The sequence below is a fragment of the Rhamphochromis longiceps genome, linkage group LG16 (assembly GCF_057381845.1).
Source record: "Rhamphochromis longiceps isolate RC_006_pf linkage group LG16, R_longiceps_female_GT1.1, whole genome shotgun sequence".
In the NCBI taxonomy this organism is placed as follows: domain Eukaryota; kingdom Metazoa; phylum Chordata; class Actinopteri; order Cichliformes; family Cichlidae; genus Rhamphochromis; species Rhamphochromis longiceps.
The window spans coordinates 33,462,251-33,484,755 of NC_140572.1; the positions used below are offsets into that span (position 1 = coordinate 33,462,251).

Below are 22,505 nucleotides of genomic sequence, written 5' to 3' on the forward strand. Positions count from 1 at the left end.
AACAATATTATACTTAATATTTTGTTATTTATATTGAATTACACTGTAAATATTTTTTGTTCATTGTTTCTGTATAAATTGCTCTGTGTTCTCATTCTTGTTGGCTTTTAATTCCGTTTCACCTCATCTGTGTAAATGTGTCGTAAATGTGACGAAAATGAAAATCCTTGAATCCTTGAATATGAGTCCTTGAATGTTAATTTTATCTGAACAGCAGGTTTCTGTTGTTGTAGTGGCGCAGGTGTCTCCTCTAGTGGCCGTTGTTTTTTTTTTTGCGCGTGGTTATTCCCAACCGTCGAAGAAGAAGCTTGACACCGCTTTTTTCGGTGAAACATGGCTGCGTCCATTATGAGCCAGAAGAGTTTTAGTGCTTTAGCTTAAGACGCCTCCTGCGTTTATAAGTTCTTGACACCCGGGATATTCAGTTGTTGTTGGAAGAACAAATTAAAGACAGAGTTAAACGGTAAGTAGCTTTTGCACATGTGTTTGCACAAAGGGAGTTAAAGCAGCTCCCGCCGTTAGCACAAGGCTAACAGGAGCGTCTTATTAAAGGCTAATAAACAGCGTTTAGCACTCTGGTATAATAACACAGATAGCATCCTTATTATTCGTGTGTTTACAGGATCTTTGGAGCATGTTATCACCAGCGTGAGGGTCACAACATGGACTTCTCTTCACAGGAGGGGGACTCTGAGGCCCCCGCTGTCATCGATATGACCACCAGCGAGAAGGTACGTTTTTGTGATCGCTGATAAACATTTTAGGGGAAGATTTATGGATTTTATGGTTTAAAAACTGGATGAAATCACAACAGTTGTGATTATAATAATGACGACCATTTTCAACGGCAATAGACCACTTTTTTGCCAGAATGAAAAGCTTTTTACAAAAAGGGGTTTAAAGGTCTTACATTTACCTTGCTGAAAGGTGCAGCAACAAGTACACATACAGTAGGTTTGTCCTAAATTAGAAAATCTCTCAGCTGTGCCTTTATTAAATCAACTGTAATGTAATGGGGGTCTGCCTTCTCCTTCCAGGTTGTGGAGCTCCTGAATCAGGCTGCTCTGATACCCACAGATGAGAAGCTGAATGTGCTCAAACAGGTTTGTAGCTTGGACTTTTTAACTCTGTGATACAAAAGACCGAGCACGGCCCTTACCACAGGCTGTGGAGAAAGGTAGAGAATCTAAAGATATTCAGATTTTCACTGGGAGTGACCAGAAAGGACAGGGTTAGAAATGAGTTTGTCAGAGAGAGGGACAGCTCAGGTTAATCACTTTGGAGACAAATTTAGAGAAGCAAGGCTGAGATGGTTTGGACATTTGCAGAGGAACAATAGTGGATATATAAGACAAAAGATGTTGAAGATGGAGCTGCCAGGCAGAAGATAAAGAGGAGGACCTCAGAGGAGCTATATGGATACTATACCATACCAGCTTTATTTATAAAGCACTTTAACATAAAACCAGGGTTCACAAAGTGCTGTACATATACAAATAGCATAAGCATAAATAAAATAAAACATGTTAAAACAAATTGAGTCAACCCCTTAGAGGGTGCCAAAGGCTTCAGCAAATAAATGTATTTTAAGAAGAGTTTTAAACTCAGAAAGAGAAGAGGCCTGCCTAACATGCAAGGGCAGATCATTCCACAACTTTGGAGCAGCTAAAGCAAAAGCACGATCACCTCTAAATTTATACTTAGTTTTTGGCACCTTAAGGAGCTGCTGATTGGTGGACCTAAGGGAACGGGCAGGGGTATATGGTTGTAGTAGCTCCGATTTAAAAACAAAGAAATAACTTTAAAAACGATCCTAAAAGGTACAGGTAAATGTACAGGTAGGATGTTGTAAAGAGATGTGACAGAGTAGGATGCAGGGATAGGATGAGCTGGATGATCCCTAAAAGGTGCAGCTGAAAGCAGTTTGAGTTATTGTAGATGATGACTTGGACTTGCAGGCTTAAACAAACTTTTTACTGTCAGCATATCTTTTTGGATCTACCATCAAAAAGCTTTTCTTTTTTTTACCTACACCAGGCTGCTGGCAGAAAGTCACATGTGTGATATTTTTGCTAAACATGTATAATCATAAACTCTATAGTGGAGCCATTTTGGTTTTCCTGATTTTCTGTCCCATACATGTTTTCCAGCAATGGATGTTTATATTAAACATGTACAAAATTTCCACTAATGAGGTTGTGTATGTGCAGGTAATCCCTGTGAGCAAGAAGGCTTCAGACGGCTCTAAACCAGGAGTGTCAAACTTGTTTTAGAGCCCAGTTTGTTTTTAAGAGTGCCAGACCAGTAAAACTATTGTCCTGTAACCTACATGAAAAAATTGTTCCTGTTTATTTCACTGTAAACAAGTTTAACTATACACTACTAAGGTGCCAGAGCATGGTGTTGAAGTCTCACCCATATCTGCAGATGAGATATTCTAATTATGAGGGGCAGCCAATCAGAAGAAAACTGACTTAAAGGGGGAGGGGCTAAAACAACAACAGAGAGGACGAACTTAAGGGCTGCACAATGGATTGAGTATAAGGCAAAAATTGATTATTTTTAACTGTGAATTGTGCAAAGCTAGTCTAGCCGAGTCCAATATAGAGTTGGAAATGATCAGAAGATCTCAGTGCAACCGTGTAGACTGGTGTCTAATCCACTTACACAGGAATGCACAAGAACATTGATTCAGTACATGCATTTAACCTTTAGGTCCAGGAACTCATCATCAACAAGGATCCATCTCTTCTCGACAATTTTTTGGATGTAAGTAAGCAAGTATTTGTCTCTCATAACCAGCTGTAGTTTCATTTAAATTTGCCTCATTTTTGTTTTGTTTTTTTCCTGTAGGAGATGATCGCTTTCCAGACAGACAAGTCCATCGAAGTGAAAAAGTTTGTGATCGGCTTCATCGAGGAGGCATGGTGAGTTTTCAGACCTGCTGTTGTTTTGTTTGTTTGGGGTTTTTTTTAAGTCAGGGTCAGCATTTGAGATTTTTTACTGTTTTATTATCCTGCTTTCAGTAAAAGAGACAATGAGCTCCTCCTCAGACTCATCGCCAACCTGAACATGTTGCTGAAGGATGAAAGTGTGAATGTGGTGAAGAAAGCCATCCTCACCCTCACCCAGCTGTATAAAGTCACACTTCAGGTACAAAGAGTCAGATTTACCCGCTTCGTTTCTACCATTTCTTTCTTTATGCGATCAGTTTCTGTTCTTCACTTCATCTTCATTTCCTTTATCTTTTCTTGTCTCAGTGGTTGGTGCGCTCCAAAGCCGTGTCAGAAATGCAGGAGGCGTGCTGGGATCTTGTCACACAGATGAAAGGGGATGTTCTGGCCTTGCTGGACTCTGAGAACGACGGCGTTCGTACTCACGCCATCAAGTTTACCGAATCTTTAATCATTACTCTTTCACCACGGACGGCTGACTCTGACGTCCCCAAGCGTCAGGAAGGCGACATCAGCCTGGACAAAGTTCCCACAGATCACTCGTACATTCACTACGGTACAGATACTGGACTAATGTCATGTGTTGAGGTGGTGACGTTCACCTTTTAAGGCTGATGTCTTCGCTTTTTCCCAAACAGATGAGCTGTGTGAGGAGGGAAAGACGGCGCTGGAGAAGCTGCTTAAGTTCATGGTCCACCCGGCCATATCCAGCATTAACCTCACCACAGCGCTGGGCTCACTGGCCACCATCGCTCGCCAGAGACCAATGTTCATGTCAGAGGTGGTGCAAGCGTATGAGACATTACACGGTGAGTTCTTCTCAGAATTCACACTCACTCTTTAGAGTGTTATATCGGCCTGATATCAGTTCAAAGCATGTTTTTCCCAGGTTTGATAACATCAGAGGATATATTGCTTTACTATGACCTCTCACAGTCTGGCTGCAGCTGCTAAATAACTCAATTACAAGATGTTTCCTCTACACTTTCATTTTTCAGCAAACTTGCCCCCCACTCTGGCAAAGTCTCAGGTAAGCAGCGTGCGAAAGAACCTGAAGCTCCACCTGGTGGCGGTTCTCAAGCATCCCTGCAGCCTGGAGTTTCACGGTCAGATCAGCATCCTGCTGTTAGACCTGGGAATGCCCCAAAGCGAAATCACCCGCTCCACGCCTGTGCCACGAGAGCAGCGAAAGAGGCCTCGCCAAGAGCAATACACCGAGGGAAAGAAGGTCAAGATGGGTGAGTGGTTTCAGGCTAACCTGGATCCACGGATTGTGATTAAACTTGGTCGGATAGTTAATCGACAAAGTGCACTTCAGTTTAAGTTGTTGTGGTCGAAGTCTAATCGTTTGGTGCTAAAGAGCAGCTTCTGTTCATGAATTATGTTTGAGACATGAAATGGTATATTTGTATAGCGCTTTACTAGTCCCTAAGGACCCCAAAGCGCTTTACACATTCAGTCATCCACCCATTCACACACACACTTTCACACACTGGTGATGGCAGCTACATTGTAGCCACAGCTGCCCTGGGGCGGACTGACAGAGGCGAGGCTGCCGGACACTGGCGCCACCGGGTGAAGTGTCTTGCCCAAGGACACACAACCGAGACTGTCGGAGCCGGGGCTCGAACCGGCAACCTTCCGATTACAAGACGAACTGCCAACTTATGAGCCACAATCGCCCCGGCAATGAAGAAAAAACTGAGTGCGCTCTGATCATTTAACAGCATGTTATAACAACCCATTAGCACCTTAAGAGGCTGATTGAGTGTGACTGCATTTAGGAAATAGAAATTTATCACTATCGCTTTCTAAATTAGAAACCCATTGTCTAATCTCTTAAATCCAAAATCTGAACCAGGTGAAATAATGTGTAAATTAAAAGTGTTTGTAATCTCAAAAATAGCTGCAGATTAATGATGAACAGCCTGTGTCTGTAGCAGAGGTGTTAACCATGCAGCCTGGGGTAAAGAAAATGCAGTGAAATCACAAAAACCTTCATATTCTCTTTTTTTTTTTTTTTCTTTTTTTTTGTCCCGTTTGGATCTATAGCCATCAGAATTGTTGTCTTAAGGCCAAGAAAGATGCCAAGCGGATTTATTTTACCAAGTGGATCATCATGACCTTGCCATATTGGTCCATTTGATTGACCTTTATTATAATTATGAATTTATTTTATTTTCAGTTGCTACAAACGGGACAGACATGACTGTGGGATAGGACAGGGAGAAAGAATGAAAGAAAGAGAGGGAGAGAAAGAAAACCAAAGGGGAGAAGAGACGGTGAGAAGGGGGGGAAGAGAGAAAAAAAAAAAACAAACAAAAAAAAACAAACACCTGGATCACCTGTATGGAGAAAAAAAAACAGAAGAGAAAGCAAACAACAAAGAGCAACATAATAAGAAAAAAAAAAAGCACCATCACAATAAACTAGCTAGCAGTAGATATCAATAGTTACTAAATAATAAACAATATTGTGCAGCACGCAAGATAGACAGCGCACAGTGTGCTTTGAGGCAGCAGCCAAGAAAGCTGTAGTCCGTGTCTGTGAATACCCATGTGTGCATACCTGTGTGCATACCTGTGTGGATCAGCATGCTTGCATTCCAAAGGTTTCTCCATGTAATGATCTGCTAGGGAGTGTGGGGAGCCACAGCCCCGTCCTCTATGGTATGAAGCAGGTATGGAGGAGATCAAAACTCCAGACATCCAGAGGCCCCCAGAACACAAGAGACCAAGGAAGACCCACAGAGGGGCAGCCGCGCCACTGTCCCAGTAAGAGCTGAGGAGAGTCCCAGATGAGGGCTCATTCAGCAGCCGCGGAGCAGAAGCCAGGGGGAGTTGCAGTGACGCGCCCGTGAGCTCCGCCGGCAGCCAGCTGTGCCTGAGTGACCGAGCCCCAGGCCGAATTGTGGATTCACAGGAATAGTGAATTCACTAGAATTCACTATTCCTGTTGTGGTGTCAGCATGGCTACACATGAGCAGAAATGTGTGAAAAGCACAAAGTATTTTATAGCTGTATTAAAGCACTTTTATTTAGTTTTAGAATTTTTGTAGCTTTTTCAGATCTGCTGTAAACTGTAGAGCATGTTTAACCCTGGAGAACCAATGGGGTCAGGTCAAATTTGACCCCATGGGTTCTCCAGGGTTAATGAGAGAAATGTCATTTAACATTAACATTTTCAGACTCCAGTCTAAAGGAAAAGCTGGTAATTGTGCAAAAAATAATTTGGATTCCTCTGACCTTTGTCTGCCTGCATTCAGAGCCGGCACTTATTGAAGATGACGAGGACAAAGAGGAGCCCGCCCCCCTCTCGGTTCCGAAGCCGGCCGCTGTTCCCGTCGCTCAGTCCGCCATCGACCTCACGGCTGAGTTCCTGCACCCGCTGCTCACCCCTGAGAACGTGGCCAACCTTGTAAGGACCATTTTTATTCTGCTCCCTTTCCTTTTAACCCAAACTGCCTCACAGCTCACCTCACACCCCCTGTGTCACTCTTCAGGTGCTCATCAGCATGGTCTACCTGCCTGATATCATGCCAGCCTCCTTCCAAGCCACTTACACACCTGTGGAGTCAGCAGGCACTGACGCTCAAATTAAACATCTGGCCAGGCTGATGGCCACACAGATGACCGCCGCAGGGATCGGTCCAGGTCAGAAGAAGAAGCTTATGTGACCCATCTCTTAAACTTGAAACCCTTGACAGATGAACTGAGATGCCACTGTTATCTGTGTCTGTCTCGCAGGACTTGAGCAGTGCAAAGCCAGAGGGGAGGGCGCTGTTAAAGAGGAAAATGATGACGATGTTGGCTCTAAAGACATCCTCATCAAACGCAAAGTTCCTGCCGTGATGGTCGGGCAGGCCATTTCTGTGGTCGGAGGTTACGCAGAAAAGGCTTTACCGGAAGTTCCAGCCGCGGTGGTAAAGAGGCTTCCGGAGCCCATCCTTCCATCTGCACAGACCAAGTGAGTTCAGGAAATGATGCAAGGTCACCGTCTACAGTTTAAAGATGTTTCTTTACATCACATCTGGAAATTAAGTGGAATAATTTTTTTTCTCCAAAGCTTCTGAATCATTGTTGATCAGCGAGTTTTACGTTGTTTCAGGATGACCGGAGCAAGCGGCAGGAAAAAAGTATTTCGACTTTCCGACATCGTCCAGCAGCTATCGGACAGCCAGATCGAGAACTTGACCTCGAAGGCGGTGAAGCGCATCCTGCATTCTGAGAAGGCGATTGCTCAAAGTGGAATGTCTCATGTGAGTAACCCCAGCCAGTCGTATAATCACTAAGAAGCAAACAACAAAAACGAAGCAATGATATGACCTGGTTTGAAATATGTGCGGCAGGTCCGGGTGAAGCTCCTCTCCCGGCTTGTGACACAGTTCGACGGGATGATGAAAGCTGACGTGCTGGACTTCATCCTGGACGACATCAGGACGAGGAGCGACCTGGCCTTCTCGCTGCTCTATCAGGAGTACAACACCTACCTCAGCCAGCTGCCGTCGGGGCTGCTGGACAGCTACGACCACTGTCTGTACACGCTGCTGTCCGGCCTGCAGGAGAAGCCTGAGCAGAGAGACGGGTGAGAGCACAACACTCTTTACTGCTCCTCAATGCAGCACAGAGCTCCTCCCACTGTTGTCTAGAATTACCCAGCATGCCATTCAGTAGTGTAGTTTTATGAATGTGCAGTCAGTCGTGTTGAAAATATTCTCTTTCACAGATTATCACGTTCATCCAGGTTTATCCTGTTGAATAGATAGTTGTGACATATTAAATGTTTTATATTAATGTTTACGATTCACAGGAGTCCTGCACCAACACTCCACAGCGCTACTACTGGCCAATAATATATTACATCTGCTTGCCAATAAAGTGGCATTCATATCCCTCATCCCCCATCCTTCATTCATGATAATGTCCCACTTTTTGATTTGGCCTGCGAAGGTCATAATAGAGAACTGCTGAACCCCGAACATGTTTAACAATCAGAGCAGAAGTTGTTTTGGTGATGTTCGAATTTCATAAGTAAAAAAGTAAAATATAAAAGCGTATTTTAACCTTAAATCTCCTCCTATTTTGTTCACTGTCACACAGGGAATATGTCAAGGGTTTTTATTGTGAAAGGCAGGGACAGGAAGAAGCGCTTTTAATATTTGCACAGAACAAATCTGGTTTCTGGCACAGATATAGAAATAAAATTTAGCTGAATTGATCTTCTGTTGCTAAACCTGCTTTCAGTTGAGTTACCAGCTGATTTTTGACCGTTTCAGACTTTTCACCAAACTGGTGCTGGAGGCGCCGATCATCACAGAGTCGGCACTGGAAGTCATACGGCGTTACTGTGAGGACGAGGTAAATGGCGGCACCAGTATAATGCTCCTCTTGACTGACATGGGTGGATATGATGGCATATAGTGATGTGATTGGATGATATTTATCAGCTTGGTTTCATCAGTTTTATCTTTTTGAAATGTTAAAAAAACAAAACACGCATTGTGATGAAGCGCTGATGCGCCGCTTCTTCCATTAAAACCTCAGAAAGCAGCACCAAGCAAGGTGGTGGACCATGTTATATACATCTATGGATTGTTGGGTTTGTTGGATTGTAGTTAACGTCCTGTTAACTGTGACCTGTGTTTCAGTCTCGGGTGTATTTGGGCATGACGACGCTGAAAGAGCTCATCGTCAAACGTCCTTCGAGGCAGTTTCAGTATCTGCACGTGCTCCTGGATCTCAGCTCCCATGAAAAGGAGAAGGTGGTGTACGCGTCTTCACCCTGAAATTCCCTCGGGTAGTGTTTTTAAAAGAAAATGTCATATATTTTTCCTTTTTTGGGGTTTTTTTTTTCTCTCAGGTGCGAACCACTGCCTTGGCTTTTCTGAAGCGCATGTACGAGAAGGACCATCTCAGGGACTACATCGAAAAGTTTGCCCTGAACTACCTGCAGCTCCTGGTTCACCCCAACCCTCCGTCTCTGCTCTTCGGGGCCGACAAAGACACAGGTTTGCCTTCAGCATGCACTCAGCAGCCCAGCTTAAAGTTAGGGGTGTGGCCGCTTTAACATTTGCCATTCCAGCTAGTGACCACACATTGAATCTGAACTAGAACTTTTTTGTGCTGTTGATGCTTTTTGGAGCATTTTTAGCTGTTTGCTGTTTCTGCTTCAGTTAAAGTGGGAAAAAAAAAAGATTGCTAGCATTGGCTAATTAGCAAATAGCCCGTTAGCACTTTACAATTTTGTACAAATATGGCCACGTCTGGCTACAAAAAAACAACATTATAGCAGCCTAAATGCTGACATTAAGCTGTCCAAGTGTGGAGTACAAAACCATCAGGAGATGTCACAGTGGCTAAGTCCATTTTTTATATACAGAGTGTGTAAGAGTAGCATTTTAGGTGCTTACTAAGTGAGTTGTTCAGACTTTTCTGACCTCCACTCTGTGTTTTTTGCTGAGGCAGAGGTGGCTGCTCCCTGGACTGAAGAGACTGTGAGGCAGTGTCTGTTCCTCTACCTTTCCCTGCTTCCTCTGAACCACCGGCTGGTCCACGAACTCGCCAGCGTCTACACCGAGGCCATCGCTGACATCAAACGCAGCGTGCTTCGAGCCATCGAGCAGCCTGTAAGTCACTCCTCACTTTCATTTCAAGCCCTTTTCGGATTTTTGATTCGCCATTAATTTATATCAAGACTCAAAGTTTGTATAATTAGCGGCGTGGCTGCTGTAAGTAAGAAGTAATGCTCATCTTTCTGAATGTTATTATCAAGTCCTCTTCTGTTCTTTGTTTCTGTAGATCCGTGGGATGGGCATGAACTCTCCTGAGCTGCTGCTTTTGGTGGAAAACTGTCCTAAAGGAGCGGAGACTCTGGTCACTCGATGCCTGCACATTCTCACAGATAAAGGTAAAAACAGGAACCGCAGAATCCAGTTGAATATGCCCCCGTTCTTCTGCTGATGGATAACATAATTTTTCTCCCTCCACTCAGTGCCTCCATCTCCAGAGCTGGTGGAGAGGGTGCGAGACCTTTACCACAAGCGGGTGCCAGATGTTCGATTCCTGATCCCCGTTATCAACGGGCTGGAAAAGGTAATGATTGTTCTTCATCATCAGGTGAATGACGACAGGTGCTAATTTGGCTTTGTAGCTGTTCATGAACACACTCAGGGCCACTTTTGATGTTTTGTTTTGGTTACGGTTTATTTTACTTTTTATTTAATTATAATTTTGGACTTTTTTTGTGGTTTATATATATATATTTTGGAAAACTGTAAATAATGACCAAATGGCAAAAATAATAATTAGTTGTTGTTGTAGTGTTCATTTTAAAAGGTTTTATTTAAGCTTTTTAAGACAGCCAGGATTTTGTCTGTTTGTACACACGGTCAGAAAAACTTCTGAATTTGAACATATTCAGGTACAAAAACATTGAAAAATCACTGATTTGTGCGTACACACTGTCAGTAAGTAAAGCCAATGAGATGACCACAATAGTTATTGTTGCTGAAGATACACCACGGATAAATATCAGAGCTCACCTGTGAGATGACGTCATGGAGGAATTCCCTCTAACTTTGAGCAACAGCAAAGTGAAGGATATCATCATCATCAGAGCTCATAATTTTTCTGGTTATAGAGCCTCCTTCCACCTTGTTACATTTCTATTTCTATTTACTTAATTACCAAAAAAAAAAGAAAAGGGTAAAAGATTAATTTATAGCTAATATTGTTATTTTGAGTTCTTTTGGCCTCCATAATCGGACTGTGGAACGTGTACTATGAGAACACCTTCAGTGAACCGTTTCCTGTTAAGTTTGGGGGTTTTTCAATCTGGTTTTTCTTGTTTTTCTCGTGCAGAACGAAGTCATCCAGGCTCTTCCCAAACTTATCAAACTGAACCCGATTGTAGTGAAGGAGGTCTTTAACAGGCTGCTGGGGACTCAGCACAGTAAGAGCCCTTCATCACTTTTCTGTCTCGTCTAACTCCTGTGGTGGACTGAGATTTGACTTTTGTGTTTTGCAGGTGAAGGGAGTTCCTCTGTGTCCCCGCTCACTCCAGGCGACCTCCTCATCGCCTTGCACAACATAGACTCAATCAAATGTGACATGAAGTCCATCATAAAAGGTCAGTGAGTCCTCAAACATGGCGTGTCGGTCGTGGACAAACAAACTGTTGTCAGCGTTTAATCTTCAGCATCTGCCCGACAGCTACCAACCTCTGCTTCGGCGAGAAGAATGTGTACACATCTGAAGTTTTGGCGGTGGTGATGCAGCAGCTGATGGAGCAGAACCCCCTCCCCATGCTGCTCATGCGCACTGTCATCCAGTCTCTCACCATGTACCCCCGACTGGGCGGCTTTGTGATGAACATCCTCTCCCGCCTCATCGTCAAGCAGGTCAGCAACACTTTGATCTTGCAGGAAACCAGAGAAGATCATCTGCTGAAGCTAATCTTCTTCCTATTATTTCGCCCTGCAGGTGTGGAAGTATCCAAAGGTGTGGGAGGGATTCGTGAAGTGCTGCCAGAGGACAAAGCCGCAGTCGTTCAGCGTGCTCTTACAGCTGCCGCCCGCTCAGCTCACGAGCGTGTTCGAGCGCTGCCCGGAGATGAGGGCGCCTCTTCTGCAGCACGTCCACTCCTTCACGCCTCACCAGGTGACAGCTGCTTCCACATTTACACACCTCTGAACATTTTACTTCACCCTGAACTTCCATTTCAACCCACTTTCTTTTTTTTCTCTCTGTGTACATAGCAAGCGCACATCCCCGGGTCCATCATGGCGGTCCTGGAAGCAAATAAAAAACCAGAGCCGAAGCCTGCAGAGCCGGTCGTAGAGACAGATGTAACAGATCAAGAGCTACAGGTGATTTTTGAATGTCTTGAATTAGGGCAGTTTATAAACATATTGGCCATCGCCAATCTGTAAAAATTACATTTCCATCCAGCACTGCTTCTTTATTTCTGGTCAGCTAGCTTTTACCTCTTGGCTCCATTATCTCAATAATGCAATTAACGTGACATCTTCCTACAGATGGAAGCAGCTCCAGCTCCTTCAGTTGTAGAAGAGGCACCAAAAGAGCCAGAAACAACAGTCCAGCTGGAGCCCGTCACTCAGAAAGATGAAGAAGAGCCGATGGAGCAAGAAGAGTCTGAACCAGCAATACAGGAAGAGACACTTAATATCTCACAGGTAAAAAGGAAACTACGACAAGTTAAAGGCTTTAAAAGCGGCTTCAGCACCAGAGTTAATTTAGATTGCAGATAATACAAAAGGTCGGATGTTTGAGGTTTTAAAGTAAATATAAACTGCTGTGAATTGAGGATTTATTTTTATTGTAGTGCATAACTGAATTCAAGTTTGGTTAAAACTGAATGTAAGAAAGCAAAATTTTATTTAAGAGCACAAAGGAAACCTTGTTGCTTGCTTCCAAAAAACAAGCAACAATGAAAAACATCTAAAATAAAAGGAGTGCTAATAAAAAAATAAAGATCAACAAAAGTCCTGAAAAATAAAATAAAACATGCATATAAAACATAAAATTCATTAAAAAAGCAAAAATCTGGTAAAATAATAACTAGAACAGGAAGTAGACCACTGAAAAGGCTAAACAGGAATACCAGCTGTAACTTACTTACAACTCCAGCTCTGGAAAGTCATAAAATTTAGCTCAAATAACCAGGAGTTCTAAAAGTTTGAACGTAGAAAGTTAATATCATCCTGTATATATTCTGAAAGTGTGTCAGCAGGGCTTAAATAATCAAGTTACAGTGAAGTATACAGTTGAGTATCATCGGGATAGTTTCAGTAACACACTTCTTTTAAGTTAAACTGTAGTGGTCCTACAGTTGAACCCTGTGGAATACCACATTTCCATGAGCTAAAATTTGCAAAGGAAAAGCTAAAATCACAGCATTAGCTAAGATAAAATCCAATCCAGTGCTAATCCAGAAAAAGACACTCTGGCACTGTCACAATTTAATCTCATGTCTTTAATAACTGTGACGGTGATGTTTCTTTGCTGTGGCTGGATTCTTAGGGCCCTGCATGCCATTCATAGGTAGTCGTTTAATGCTTTTGATTTTCTCCAGGTGGAGTCGGAGGCTGAGACCCCGGTACCTGAACCAGAACCAGTAGAGGAGCCAATGGAGGAATCTCAGCCCGAACCTTCAGAGGAGCCAGAGCCCGAAAAAGACACTGAAGCTGATGACGTCACAAAGGAGGCCGGAAACACCAGCGAGGATGTAGAATAAGGATGCACTCAGTTTTCAGGATTTCTGTTTTGTATTTTGTATTTGTAGGAAGAATATCAGCTCATTTTGTGTATGGAAAGCATTCCACGTCATAATAAGTTGGTAAATAAATCAGCACACTGGTTTAACGTAAGTTTTGACGCCGTTCAATTACTGATCAATGTCATAAATCTGTAGTGCACCTCCCACAGTCCAAAGACATCCATTTGAGGGTTAATTGGCTGTAGGTGTATGTACATCCTCTCTATACGCTTCCACTCCAGCTCAAACACATTAAAGGTACTTTCAGTAACCACTTTCTGCAAAATGTAGCTAAAAATTCAACCACCAGGGGGCATTGTTTACCAGTTTGTTTGCTTTTTAAAAAAATACATTTAGCTGTTGAATTTTCTCTTTTAGCCTTTATTATGTTTCCTTATGAGGTCTTTTAAATACATGTGTGATTAAATATTGTGGGACCTTTGAGGGAGAATTGAGGAAACATCAACATCTAACATCCACATCTTGATCTCTAAAGAGCTGCATTGGGTGTTTCGATTTAAATAACTGCTGTAGGTAGTGGTTTTGTGGCGTAATAAAATCTCTAGAGATCTCTCAGTGTGGGCAGCTGTGCGAAGAAGCTTCCAGGCGAAAGCAGAGCTGATGTTCCGATATGCTTTGAAGGTAAAGGATTTAACCACTGCAGTAAATCTAATTGACCACTAGATGGAGACAAATACACAAGTTCTTTATCTGGGTTTGGATAAAAAATGTAATAAAAAATTTCTCACTGGATCTCTGATACAAAAGCATAATTAACTCAGTAGATGTTGAAGTTTATCTCAGCTTAAAACATCAACATTTTACAGACTTGTGATTAACAGGTATTTATATAATGAGCATGTCCTGATTAATCCTCATTTCTGACTCCAGTCGTGATCATAATTTAACTGGACTGAATGTTTGATTTAACTCATCAGGAACATGTTTTCGGAAGCCAAAAACCAAAGGGAGACGTGGCTGTCTTCTCATTGACTTCTACAGGATCAGAAGTCTTACAGCGTCTGACGAGTCGCTGCCCCCTGCAGGCCATTAGAGAAAATGTAGCTGGCTTCTCTTTCATGTCTGAGTTTTAAATTCATTTCAAAGGTGTAATAAAAAGTTGGCTTCATTCTCCTCTGTCCTTTTTGATGTGGTCATCCATGCTGTGAAGATCCTCACACTCCCTGCTTAGAACTCCTCTGTACACCTCGAATCGATGGTTCAGATCTTTCTGAGTGTGGATTTTGAACTTTGACCCTAACGCCCCGTCAGCTGAAGTGACTCCGTAGAAAACCCTACCGATCCGAGAGTGAACGAGGGCCATGGCACACATCACACAAGGTTCCCTCGTCACGTAAAGGTCGTACCCGGTGCAAATGTACGGCTGAGTGCCGTTCTCTATCTGGGCCTCCGTTTGAACTGAGCTCGCTGAAGTAAACCTGCAGGCGGGGTAACTGTCAAAACCATAAAACCCACCGCCCTGACTCCGAGCTACAAGGTCGATGACGACCATGACAGCGTGATGAAGAGGGTGCTTGCGTCTGCAGTCGTGGCCGACTGCAATGATCCTCTCCGTCTTTGGGTCGACCACCACAGCCCCGATGGCCTCCATCCCCGCCACGCCTCCTTCTCTGGCTGCAGTCACAGCGGACGCCATGTAGGCGTGTATCCTTTCCTTCTGATGGTGGCTGAAGAGCTCTCCTCTCAGGGCGACTGTCACCTGCTTGTCCTCGTGAAAGGACGTGGGCCAGTGTTGGCTCGCTAACTCAAACTGGGGTCGGGTCAAAGGGGCACGAGCGGGAACCTTAACCACAAAAGGCTCGCCCAACCCGTTGCAATTTATTCCACCTGAGGGCAGCAGAGAGTCAATGCTAACCACCTGCATTTTTGGCACATCACTGACGAGGCACACGAGGACTTCCAGGGGGTGGGGTCTCTCGCTGCACGGCCGCACCCTCTTGACGTGCTGAAGGCCGCTCAGCGGACAGAGGCTGTTCAATTCCCTGACGAGCCGAGACGTCTCCTTCTTGTCGAGGATGGGCGCAGCGTACACCTCCACCAGCTCGACATCCTGCGACTGCTCATCTGACAGGACTGGAAGGGCGACCCAGGAGTCGACATCACACGGCGAGCCTTTCCAGCGCTTCATCGGCGGCTCTGATCTCCCGGTATCGTCCTGTCAGCACATGACAAAACCTTCAGTTACTCATCAAACCTGGCTTCCAGCAGGGACGGCTCTCCCAGAAATCATGTTTGCAGGGTTTCCCTCCAACCTTCAATGTTTTAATCTTCTCAGTGTGGTGGGAGTGAAGATGGAGATATTGACATTTTTTCCCATAAATCAAGCCATGTTTATTAAAAAAAAACTGCAAATCTTTATTTAATAAATAATTAAAATGAAGATTATTAGTATTGATTCAAAACCATCCTCCCAAGTTGAGCTTATGACAAATATAAATAACAGGGGAGTTGCACTTTAAAGTAAATATGTAAACACTGCCCCCTGGTGGACAACCTACATATGACATCATCTCCATTATGTAGTTTCTAACTAGGAAACACACCTGTATACACGAGACAAATTAACAGGTACCGTGAGGGGTTTTGTATTTCTCTTATCTCTCGTTGATCAACAATAAAACATGAAAACTCAAACTGACGTTCATTCACATTTCTTCATTTAAGCAAAACTGTGTTTTTATGGATTCAAACCACCTCGAGTATCTCTGGGTCCACGTTACTCTGATCTCCAAAATGTTTCACTCATTCTGTTTAACTCCCTTTACGTGGTGGCGTAATAGCCAAAACTTGAAGTCATGCTTTTCTGATCAAGTGTTTCACACTGTTGTGGAGGAACTTTGACCCACCCTTTCTTTACAGCGTTGGCTTCAGTTCTCTGGTGTTTGCAGACATTCATTTATGCACAGACCTCTAACACTGCTCAGATGCAGCTTTGCTAACTTAAGCCGTGCTGCCATGTTCTTTTTAGAGAGAAAAGGCTTTCTCCAGGTAACCCTTCCAAACAAAGCATATTTCTTCAGCCTTGAACTTTAACCTTTAGCTGCCTGAAGCCGGTTGGGTCCGACATGGAGCTCTTGGATTTTTTTTCTCTAAGTATTTCTCAGTCTGACCTTGGAGTGAATGTGTTGGGGTATCTACTCCTGGGAAGATTGTTGGATTGTGTTAACACACCTGAATGCTCCAGACGATAGTTATTCCGAATTCGTGTGGAAGCGATGAGGACATACTGAGTTTTCACAGCACTGTTTCTTCACTTTTGTTCAGTTTATGTTAAATAATGAGACGGTGTAATGTGTCATGTTTTGTTGCTCATCTATTTAAATCATTTTAAGACCTGCTGATACGTAAAACCACAGGAATGGCCGTGCTTGTTTAATCGCTCTGTCCACTACTTCTAATGGAAGTTTTGCATGACCTGTGTGACTTTAAAGTTCAGCTCTTTGAGTATCCGTCCTCTGCTGGACTTTTAAACTGTGTCTCACGCCCATGCTGGCAGCACATGGCGGTGCATCACTTTACTAAGACAGACTAACAGACTGGTGGATGTATTTGTAAGCAAACCCACGGCGCACACACCGCTTATGGTCGTATTTATTTTCATCTGTCACATAAACAAACATCTGATGAACTCCAAATAAATTATTCCAGGTGTGAAAGTGCATCAGATTACTTGATTAAAACATAAAACTTAAAGACTCAGTGGTGATCAGTTCTGGTCGTTTTACACACAGATGCTAAAATCCTTTTAATATTCACTCGGTGAATCCATCTGAACTAAAACTCCATCACTGTGCTGTAGTGTCAGCTCTATCACTCTTCATCGCTTTCCCAGCATCAGCTTCGTCTTGATGACCTTGGGCACGTGCCGTATGGTCAGAGACACCCTGGTGCCTCGGTTCAGCTCCTCACCCAGTTGCGCCCCGGCAGCAGACAGGTTCACCACCTTCTCGGTCAGCGTGTCCTGCTCGCGCCCCTGGATACCGTGAAGGAGGCGCTGGTACATTTCATCCTGCAGGATGAGAAGGCTTCGTGGCCTTACCAGAAGCGAGAACAGGAAGCGGCTCTCCGCTGTCTGCGGTGCGGCGCCCTCAGTGCTGCTGAGCGGCGTATAGAAGTCCAGCAGGGTGTGAGAGCCCAGGCTGATGGTGGTGACGGTGGGGTGGTACAGCGGCCCATCCTCGTGGGGCATGATCCCCTCTCCTGGTTTATACTCATTCACCAGCACGTGATTGGCCGTTTTCCCACTGAATGTGCCCAGAGACGAAATCTTCTCACAGTACGTCTGGAGCCAATCGGGAAGCCGCTCTCCCAGCATGCCTTTGGGGTGTGGTAACCCTCCCCAGTTCTGGAGCCTCCGGCCCGACAACTGAGTCCACTTAGTCTTTGGAGACCTGTAGACCTGCTGGAGGAGGTACGACTCCTCGTCCTCAGATATGAAATCTGGAACACAATACGCTGTGGGCGGAGCTTCGCTTACGACAAACTGCTTCAACTCCTCCAAAATACATGCTGGGCGCTCCATGCCTCCTTAAGAAAGTTAACATGAAACTCATTAAAACCCAGAAAAAAATAAATAAAAATAATAAAGCAGTCTTTCTGTGGTTCACTAATATTTATATTAAATTAGTTGTTTTTTTTAAAAAGTTTAAGTTTATTAAAATGAATTAAATACATTTATTTTATTTTAAAAAGGTACATTTTCAGTTATTTTTATACTAAATTAATGAGAAGTAATGAATACTCTGCTGCATTCCCATGTTTTTTCTCTAAAATTACAATTGAGATTTATTTTCCCCTTCCCCTTAGACTTAAACTTACTTTAAAATTCAGATTTTTATTCATAAAATGAATGAAATTAAAGTTGTAAACTTGTGAATTTTAATCTCTGAATTTCTGTCCATAGAGTTAGAAAAGCCTTTTTTTTTTTTTAAATCCGATGAATTTCCTCTCTGTGTCCACAGCCCATCATACACGGAGCTTCACTCAGACTGAATGATCATTAAAACCTTTCACTCACTCAACAGCAGGCTTTTGTTTGTTCTGCAGTTAAAAACAGAAAAATTCGAGAAAAACAAGAAAAAGAAACACGACGCTGCCTTTAAAGTCGCGGGTCACGCGAGCTCCAGTGTCGTAAAAACTTTTTTCTCGACATCCAAATCCGATGATTTTTGGTCAGCAAAAACCAACAACACCAAGCTTTAAAGTTAGTGTGCGTGTGTGTGTAATTGCTCGTTAAATTAAGTGCTAAAACGGCGCTGTGTGAGTTTATGACTCCGTGAAAGAAAGATAGATAAATAATAGTTTTATTTAAGTCAAATAAATTCTTATGAATATTGTGCCTTTGTAAAAGAATTCCTACCTTTCACATTAATATCGGTTACATTTTTATTTCTTGAATTATTTACCGCAAAACAGAAATCCGACATTCTGTGTGGCCCCAAAGGCAACGCAAAGGCAAGTTTACTGTACGGAAACGGGCGATTTTGAAAAGAATTCCGGGTTTAGAGGCTACTCGATACCTGCAGGAACTCTAAAAACGGCACACTGCGACGGAGAGCATGCAGAAGAACCTGATTTACCTGGTTAGACATAAATAATCTGATGAAAATTCCGTTTCTTCAGGTAAAATCCCAACAGCCCGACGCCATCCGCAATAACGCGTTTGTGCACCGAAATAAAATGTCCGGAAGAGAAAGAAGCGTCGACTTTTTGGACCTGTGCCTTATTTTTTCGAAATACGTTTTCTATTATTGAGTTTATAGAAATGTTTTTAGTATTAATGCCAAATTTGTTGATTCGCCTTTTTGTTGTCAGTTTTGTGTTTTTAATCACAGAGTTTGGGGTAGTCGGAATTATTTACATGTAGCACAGCGAGACGAAGCAGGACAGAAACTTGGGTTAACCCACGTTTTCTGGACAGATACAGTTGTTTATCATGCTTCCTGAACTCTAAGAACTTATTCATGGCTTACCATTATGTTAGTTTAATGTCTGGAGGAACTGCTGTGAAGTCACCCTGAGGTATTACCTGCCTGTCCTCACAGGTGTGACTAGTTCGGGAAGATGTTTCGCAGTAAAGTGAAGGCTCTGAGGCTGCTGCAGCTCGGATACACACTCCGTCACACTGCTTCCTGCTCTAGGTTGGTTCTGGGCATCGAGACCAGCTGTGATGACACGGGAGCGGCTGTGCTGGATGAGACTGGCGCCATACTGGGAGAGTCTCTGCATTCACAGAAGGAGGTGCATCTCAGGTAGGTGTCAGAGGTCAAGGTCACTGCTTGTTAGGGGCTGTAAAAAACTGGCAGCGATCGTCATAGATAAACAGAGTAACCTGACATGCTCTCAAACCTGCAGGACTGGAGGCATCATCCCTACCGTGGCCCAGCAGCTCCACAGGGAGAACATTGAGCGTGTGGTCCAGGAGGCTTTGGAGAGGAGTGGCGTGGCCCCAAGCCAGTTGGCCGCCATCGCCACCACAGTGAAGCCCGGGCTGGCCCTGAGCTTGGGTGTCGGACTTGAGTTCACTCGGCAGTTGGTGAGGCGGCATGACAAGCCATTCATCCCCATCCACCACATGGAGGCCCACGCCCTGACTGTGAGGATGCTCCAGCCCGTCAGCTTCCCCTTCCTGGTGCTGCTCGTGTCCGGAGGCCACTCACTCCTCGCTGTGGCCCGGGGAGTTGATGACTTCCTGCTTTTGGGTCACGCTCTGGATGAAGCTCCCGGAGATACTCTAGATAAAGTGAGACCGTAATGACATACAAAAATAATTTACATGTTTAGGATAGACTAGAATCCCGTTATTTGTAAGTCCCCTCTGTAAGGGCCTGTGGTCACTTTGTTAAGAAGTCCCAAATTTGAGACTAAAAACAGCGTTCATACACGACCCCTGATGTTCGAGGTGTGTCAGTGCAGCGCAGAGGGTGGTATTGACCTGTTAGTCCAGGGTGGCAGGAAGTGAAGATGTGACCTTTACAAGCATTTCATCAGAGCGGGGCTGAGAGCTACAGGTCTGAGGTCATTAACCCGGCCTTTGTAAAGTTATCAAGGTGTCGTCCACATGATGAATTAGTTTTGTGACATTGCCACACACACCTGTGGGGACCAGTTGGCATGGTGACTGCAGACTGAGAAATGTTAGAGACCCTGCTGTCTGACAGACTCAGATACAGGGAGACAGATTAGGATTTGGGATCCTGGAGAAGGAAGTCCACAAAATCAAAAGCACAAGAAGTTGAGAAAATCTTTCACTTCCAAAACACAAAATCCTGATTTTTCATGTCCGTAGTGTGTTTTACATAAAAGTGATCCAGGATAGGGACCACTGGGGAGGCTGGGCTCAGGAAGGATCAATGAGAGAACCTTGAGTCCTTTCACAATAAGAGCAATACTGAAAATCAGACGAAATTTTTTTTTCAGTCTTCATATATAACCATTGGGGTTATCTTTATCTCCCCAATGGTTATTCATATTCCATTAAATGATAGCTTTTTGTAATTTTACACATTTACTTCTTACAATTTAAGCTCAAAGAGACGTGCTGACAGATTTCTCAAGATATTTCATTGATTAAACGTGTAGTTACATTTCTGTATACTTCAGCAAGAGGTGTTTCACTGGTCTAGCCCACATGAGATCAAAGCAAGAGAGTTGCTGGAAGTTTGAGAAACATCAACAGCCTCAGTTCTTTATGCAGATGAAACTTTTTGTGACCTACAGGTGGCGAGACGTTTGTCCCTCGTCAAACACCCGCAGTGCTCCTCGCTGAGCGGAGGCCAGGCCATAGAGCTGCTCGCTCGGGACGGCGATAGGACGAAGTTCTCTTTCAGGACACCAATGGGACAAACGCACGACTGCTGCTTTTCCTTTGCTGGACTCAGAAATCAGATTACGATGACGATAATGAAAAAAGAAGCAGAGGAAGGTACGAGCCCCGTTTCCCCCATAACGCCTGCAGCAGCGATTCACCTCTGACTTTTAGGCTCTCCTCCCCTCCCTCTGTAGGTGTGGAAGAGGGGACACTGCTGAAATGTGTGAATGATATTGCAGCTGCCGCTCAGCACACCGTCGCCGCCCACCTGGCGAAGCGCACACACCGCGCCATCCTGTTCTGCAAGGCAAACGGCCTGCTGCCGCCGAGCAGCCCCACCTTGGTGAGTTTGCTGGGATATCCCCACCCACCTGCAGCCAGTCAGAAGAAAATTGTCTCAAAGAAGGATTATTTTGAACTGTGAATCATGCAAAGCTGAAATCTTTAGAATGGTTTTAAAGCTTCCTGAGCTTAAAGTGCTTTAACCTTAACTTTTCTTTCTATAGTCACATTCACCTTTCAGTCACAGGATCATTACTTATTATACCTTACCTTATTTTGTCTCATGTTCACTGGTGGATGTTCATATTAAACAAGATCTAAATTTCTGGTAATGAGGTCGGTTTCTGTACAAACGATCCTCGGGAGCCAAAGATTTCTTCCATAGATTTAATAAACATGTCTCTGTTTGTGCTGCTTTCTTATAATGTGTTCACAGTGAAAATAATATAAAGTAAAACTAGTCCTTTACTTTACATTGATTTACGTTTAGGTGCTTTCTGGGGGAGTTGCGAGCAACCAGTACATCCGAAAAGCTCTGACGATTGTCACGGAGATGACCGGTCTGCATCTGATCTGCCCTCCTGCAAAGTTCTGCACTGACAACGGAGTGATGATTGCATGGTGCATTTACTGTCCTGTCAGCCAATCGGATTAAATTTTCTTAGATTAGGATGAGAAAAACATTTTCCTTAATTTTTCATTTTTAAAACTAGGAATGGCGTGGAGCGGCTGAGAGAAGGAAAAGGGATCCTGGCTCCAGATGTTGACGTTTGCTACGAGCCAAGGTCAGTTTATTTATTCACGAGGTTTATTTTATTGTTCTTTTAAGTTTTCTTTCTAAAGTGTGTGTCGTCCCCCCCCGGTTAAATCGACACTGGCTCATCGATGATGTTGTTGCAGGGCCCCGCTGGGCGTTGACATCACAGCGGAGGTGAAGGCCGCCACGATCAGGCTGCCACCCTTAAAGATGAAGATCCCTAGCTGATGTCATTGTCATTGCGATTTCCCAAAGCAGTGTATAACAGTACTGTATCTAAAAAGGACATTATACAGATATTTATTAATAAATATTTTTTCTGAAACCGGTTTTGTTGAAAAAAAAGTATTTCTTTTATTTACTAAATTTTTTTACTTTTAAATGTTTTCATATTTATTTATAAACG

General features: G+C 43.7%; 4 protein-coding genes across 4 annotated transcripts; 2 read left to right on the forward strand and 2 right to left on the reverse strand.

Annotated features, from left to right (window-relative positions):
• The first annotated feature begins 306 nt into the window (after nt 1-306).
• sympk (symplekin) lies at nt 307-13,341 on the forward strand. The gene is made up of 27 exons (XM_085383742.1): nt 307-463; nt 623-731; nt 1,038-1,103; nt 2,716-2,769; nt 2,854-2,927; nt 3,027-3,153; nt 3,261-3,510; nt 3,593-3,763; nt 3,953-4,192; nt 6,220-6,371; nt 6,457-6,607; nt 6,701-6,920; nt 7,062-7,212; nt 7,303-7,538; nt 8,230-8,311; nt 8,602-8,715; nt 8,814-8,961; nt 9,419-9,579; nt 9,752-9,860; nt 9,945-10,045; nt 10,814-10,904; nt 10,980-11,081; nt 11,165-11,352; nt 11,435-11,611; nt 11,710-11,820; nt 11,989-12,147; nt 13,047-13,341. The coding sequence occupies exons 2-27, from the start codon at nt 663-665 to the stop codon at nt 13,206-13,208; spliced, it is 3,666 nt and encodes a 1,221-aa protein (XP_085239868.1). The 5' UTR covers nt 307-463; nt 623-662; the 3' UTR covers nt 13,209-13,341.
• Nucleotides 13,342-13,481: 140 nt separating this feature from the next.
• Nucleotides 13,482-18,925, reverse strand: adat3 (adenosine deaminase tRNA specific 3). Its single transcript, XM_085383744.1, has 2 exons — nt 18,830-18,925; nt 13,482-15,405 (listed from the first exon to the last, which is right to left on the reverse strand). The coding sequence occupies exons 1-2, from the start codon at nt 18,839-18,841 to the stop codon at nt 14,356-14,358; spliced, it is 1,062 nt and encodes a 353-aa protein (XP_085239870.1). The 5' UTR covers nt 18,842-18,925; the 3' UTR covers nt 13,482-14,355.
• alkbh6 (alkB homolog 6, nucleotide demethylase) lies at nt 16,805-18,919 on the reverse strand. Its single transcript, XM_085383745.1, has 2 exons — nt 18,830-18,919; nt 16,805-17,777 (listed from the first exon to the last, which is right to left on the reverse strand). Exon 2 carries the CDS (start codon nt 17,770-17,772, stop codon nt 17,068-17,070), a length of 705 nt encoding a protein of 234 aa, XP_085239871.1. The 5' UTR covers nt 17,773-17,777; nt 18,830-18,919; the 3' UTR covers nt 16,805-17,067.
• On the forward strand, nt 17,865-22,422 carry osgepl1 (O-sialoglycoprotein endopeptidase-like 1). Its single transcript, XM_085383743.1, has 8 exons — nt 17,865-18,872; nt 19,295-19,501; nt 19,605-19,992; nt 20,970-21,174; nt 21,255-21,403; nt 21,833-21,963; nt 22,056-22,127; nt 22,243-22,422. Exons 2-8 carry the CDS (start codon nt 19,314-19,316, stop codon nt 22,325-22,327), a joined length of 1,218 nt encoding a protein of 405 aa, XP_085239869.1. The 5' UTR covers nt 17,865-18,872; nt 19,295-19,313; the 3' UTR covers nt 22,328-22,422.
• Nucleotides 22,423-22,505: the final 83 nt, after the last annotated feature.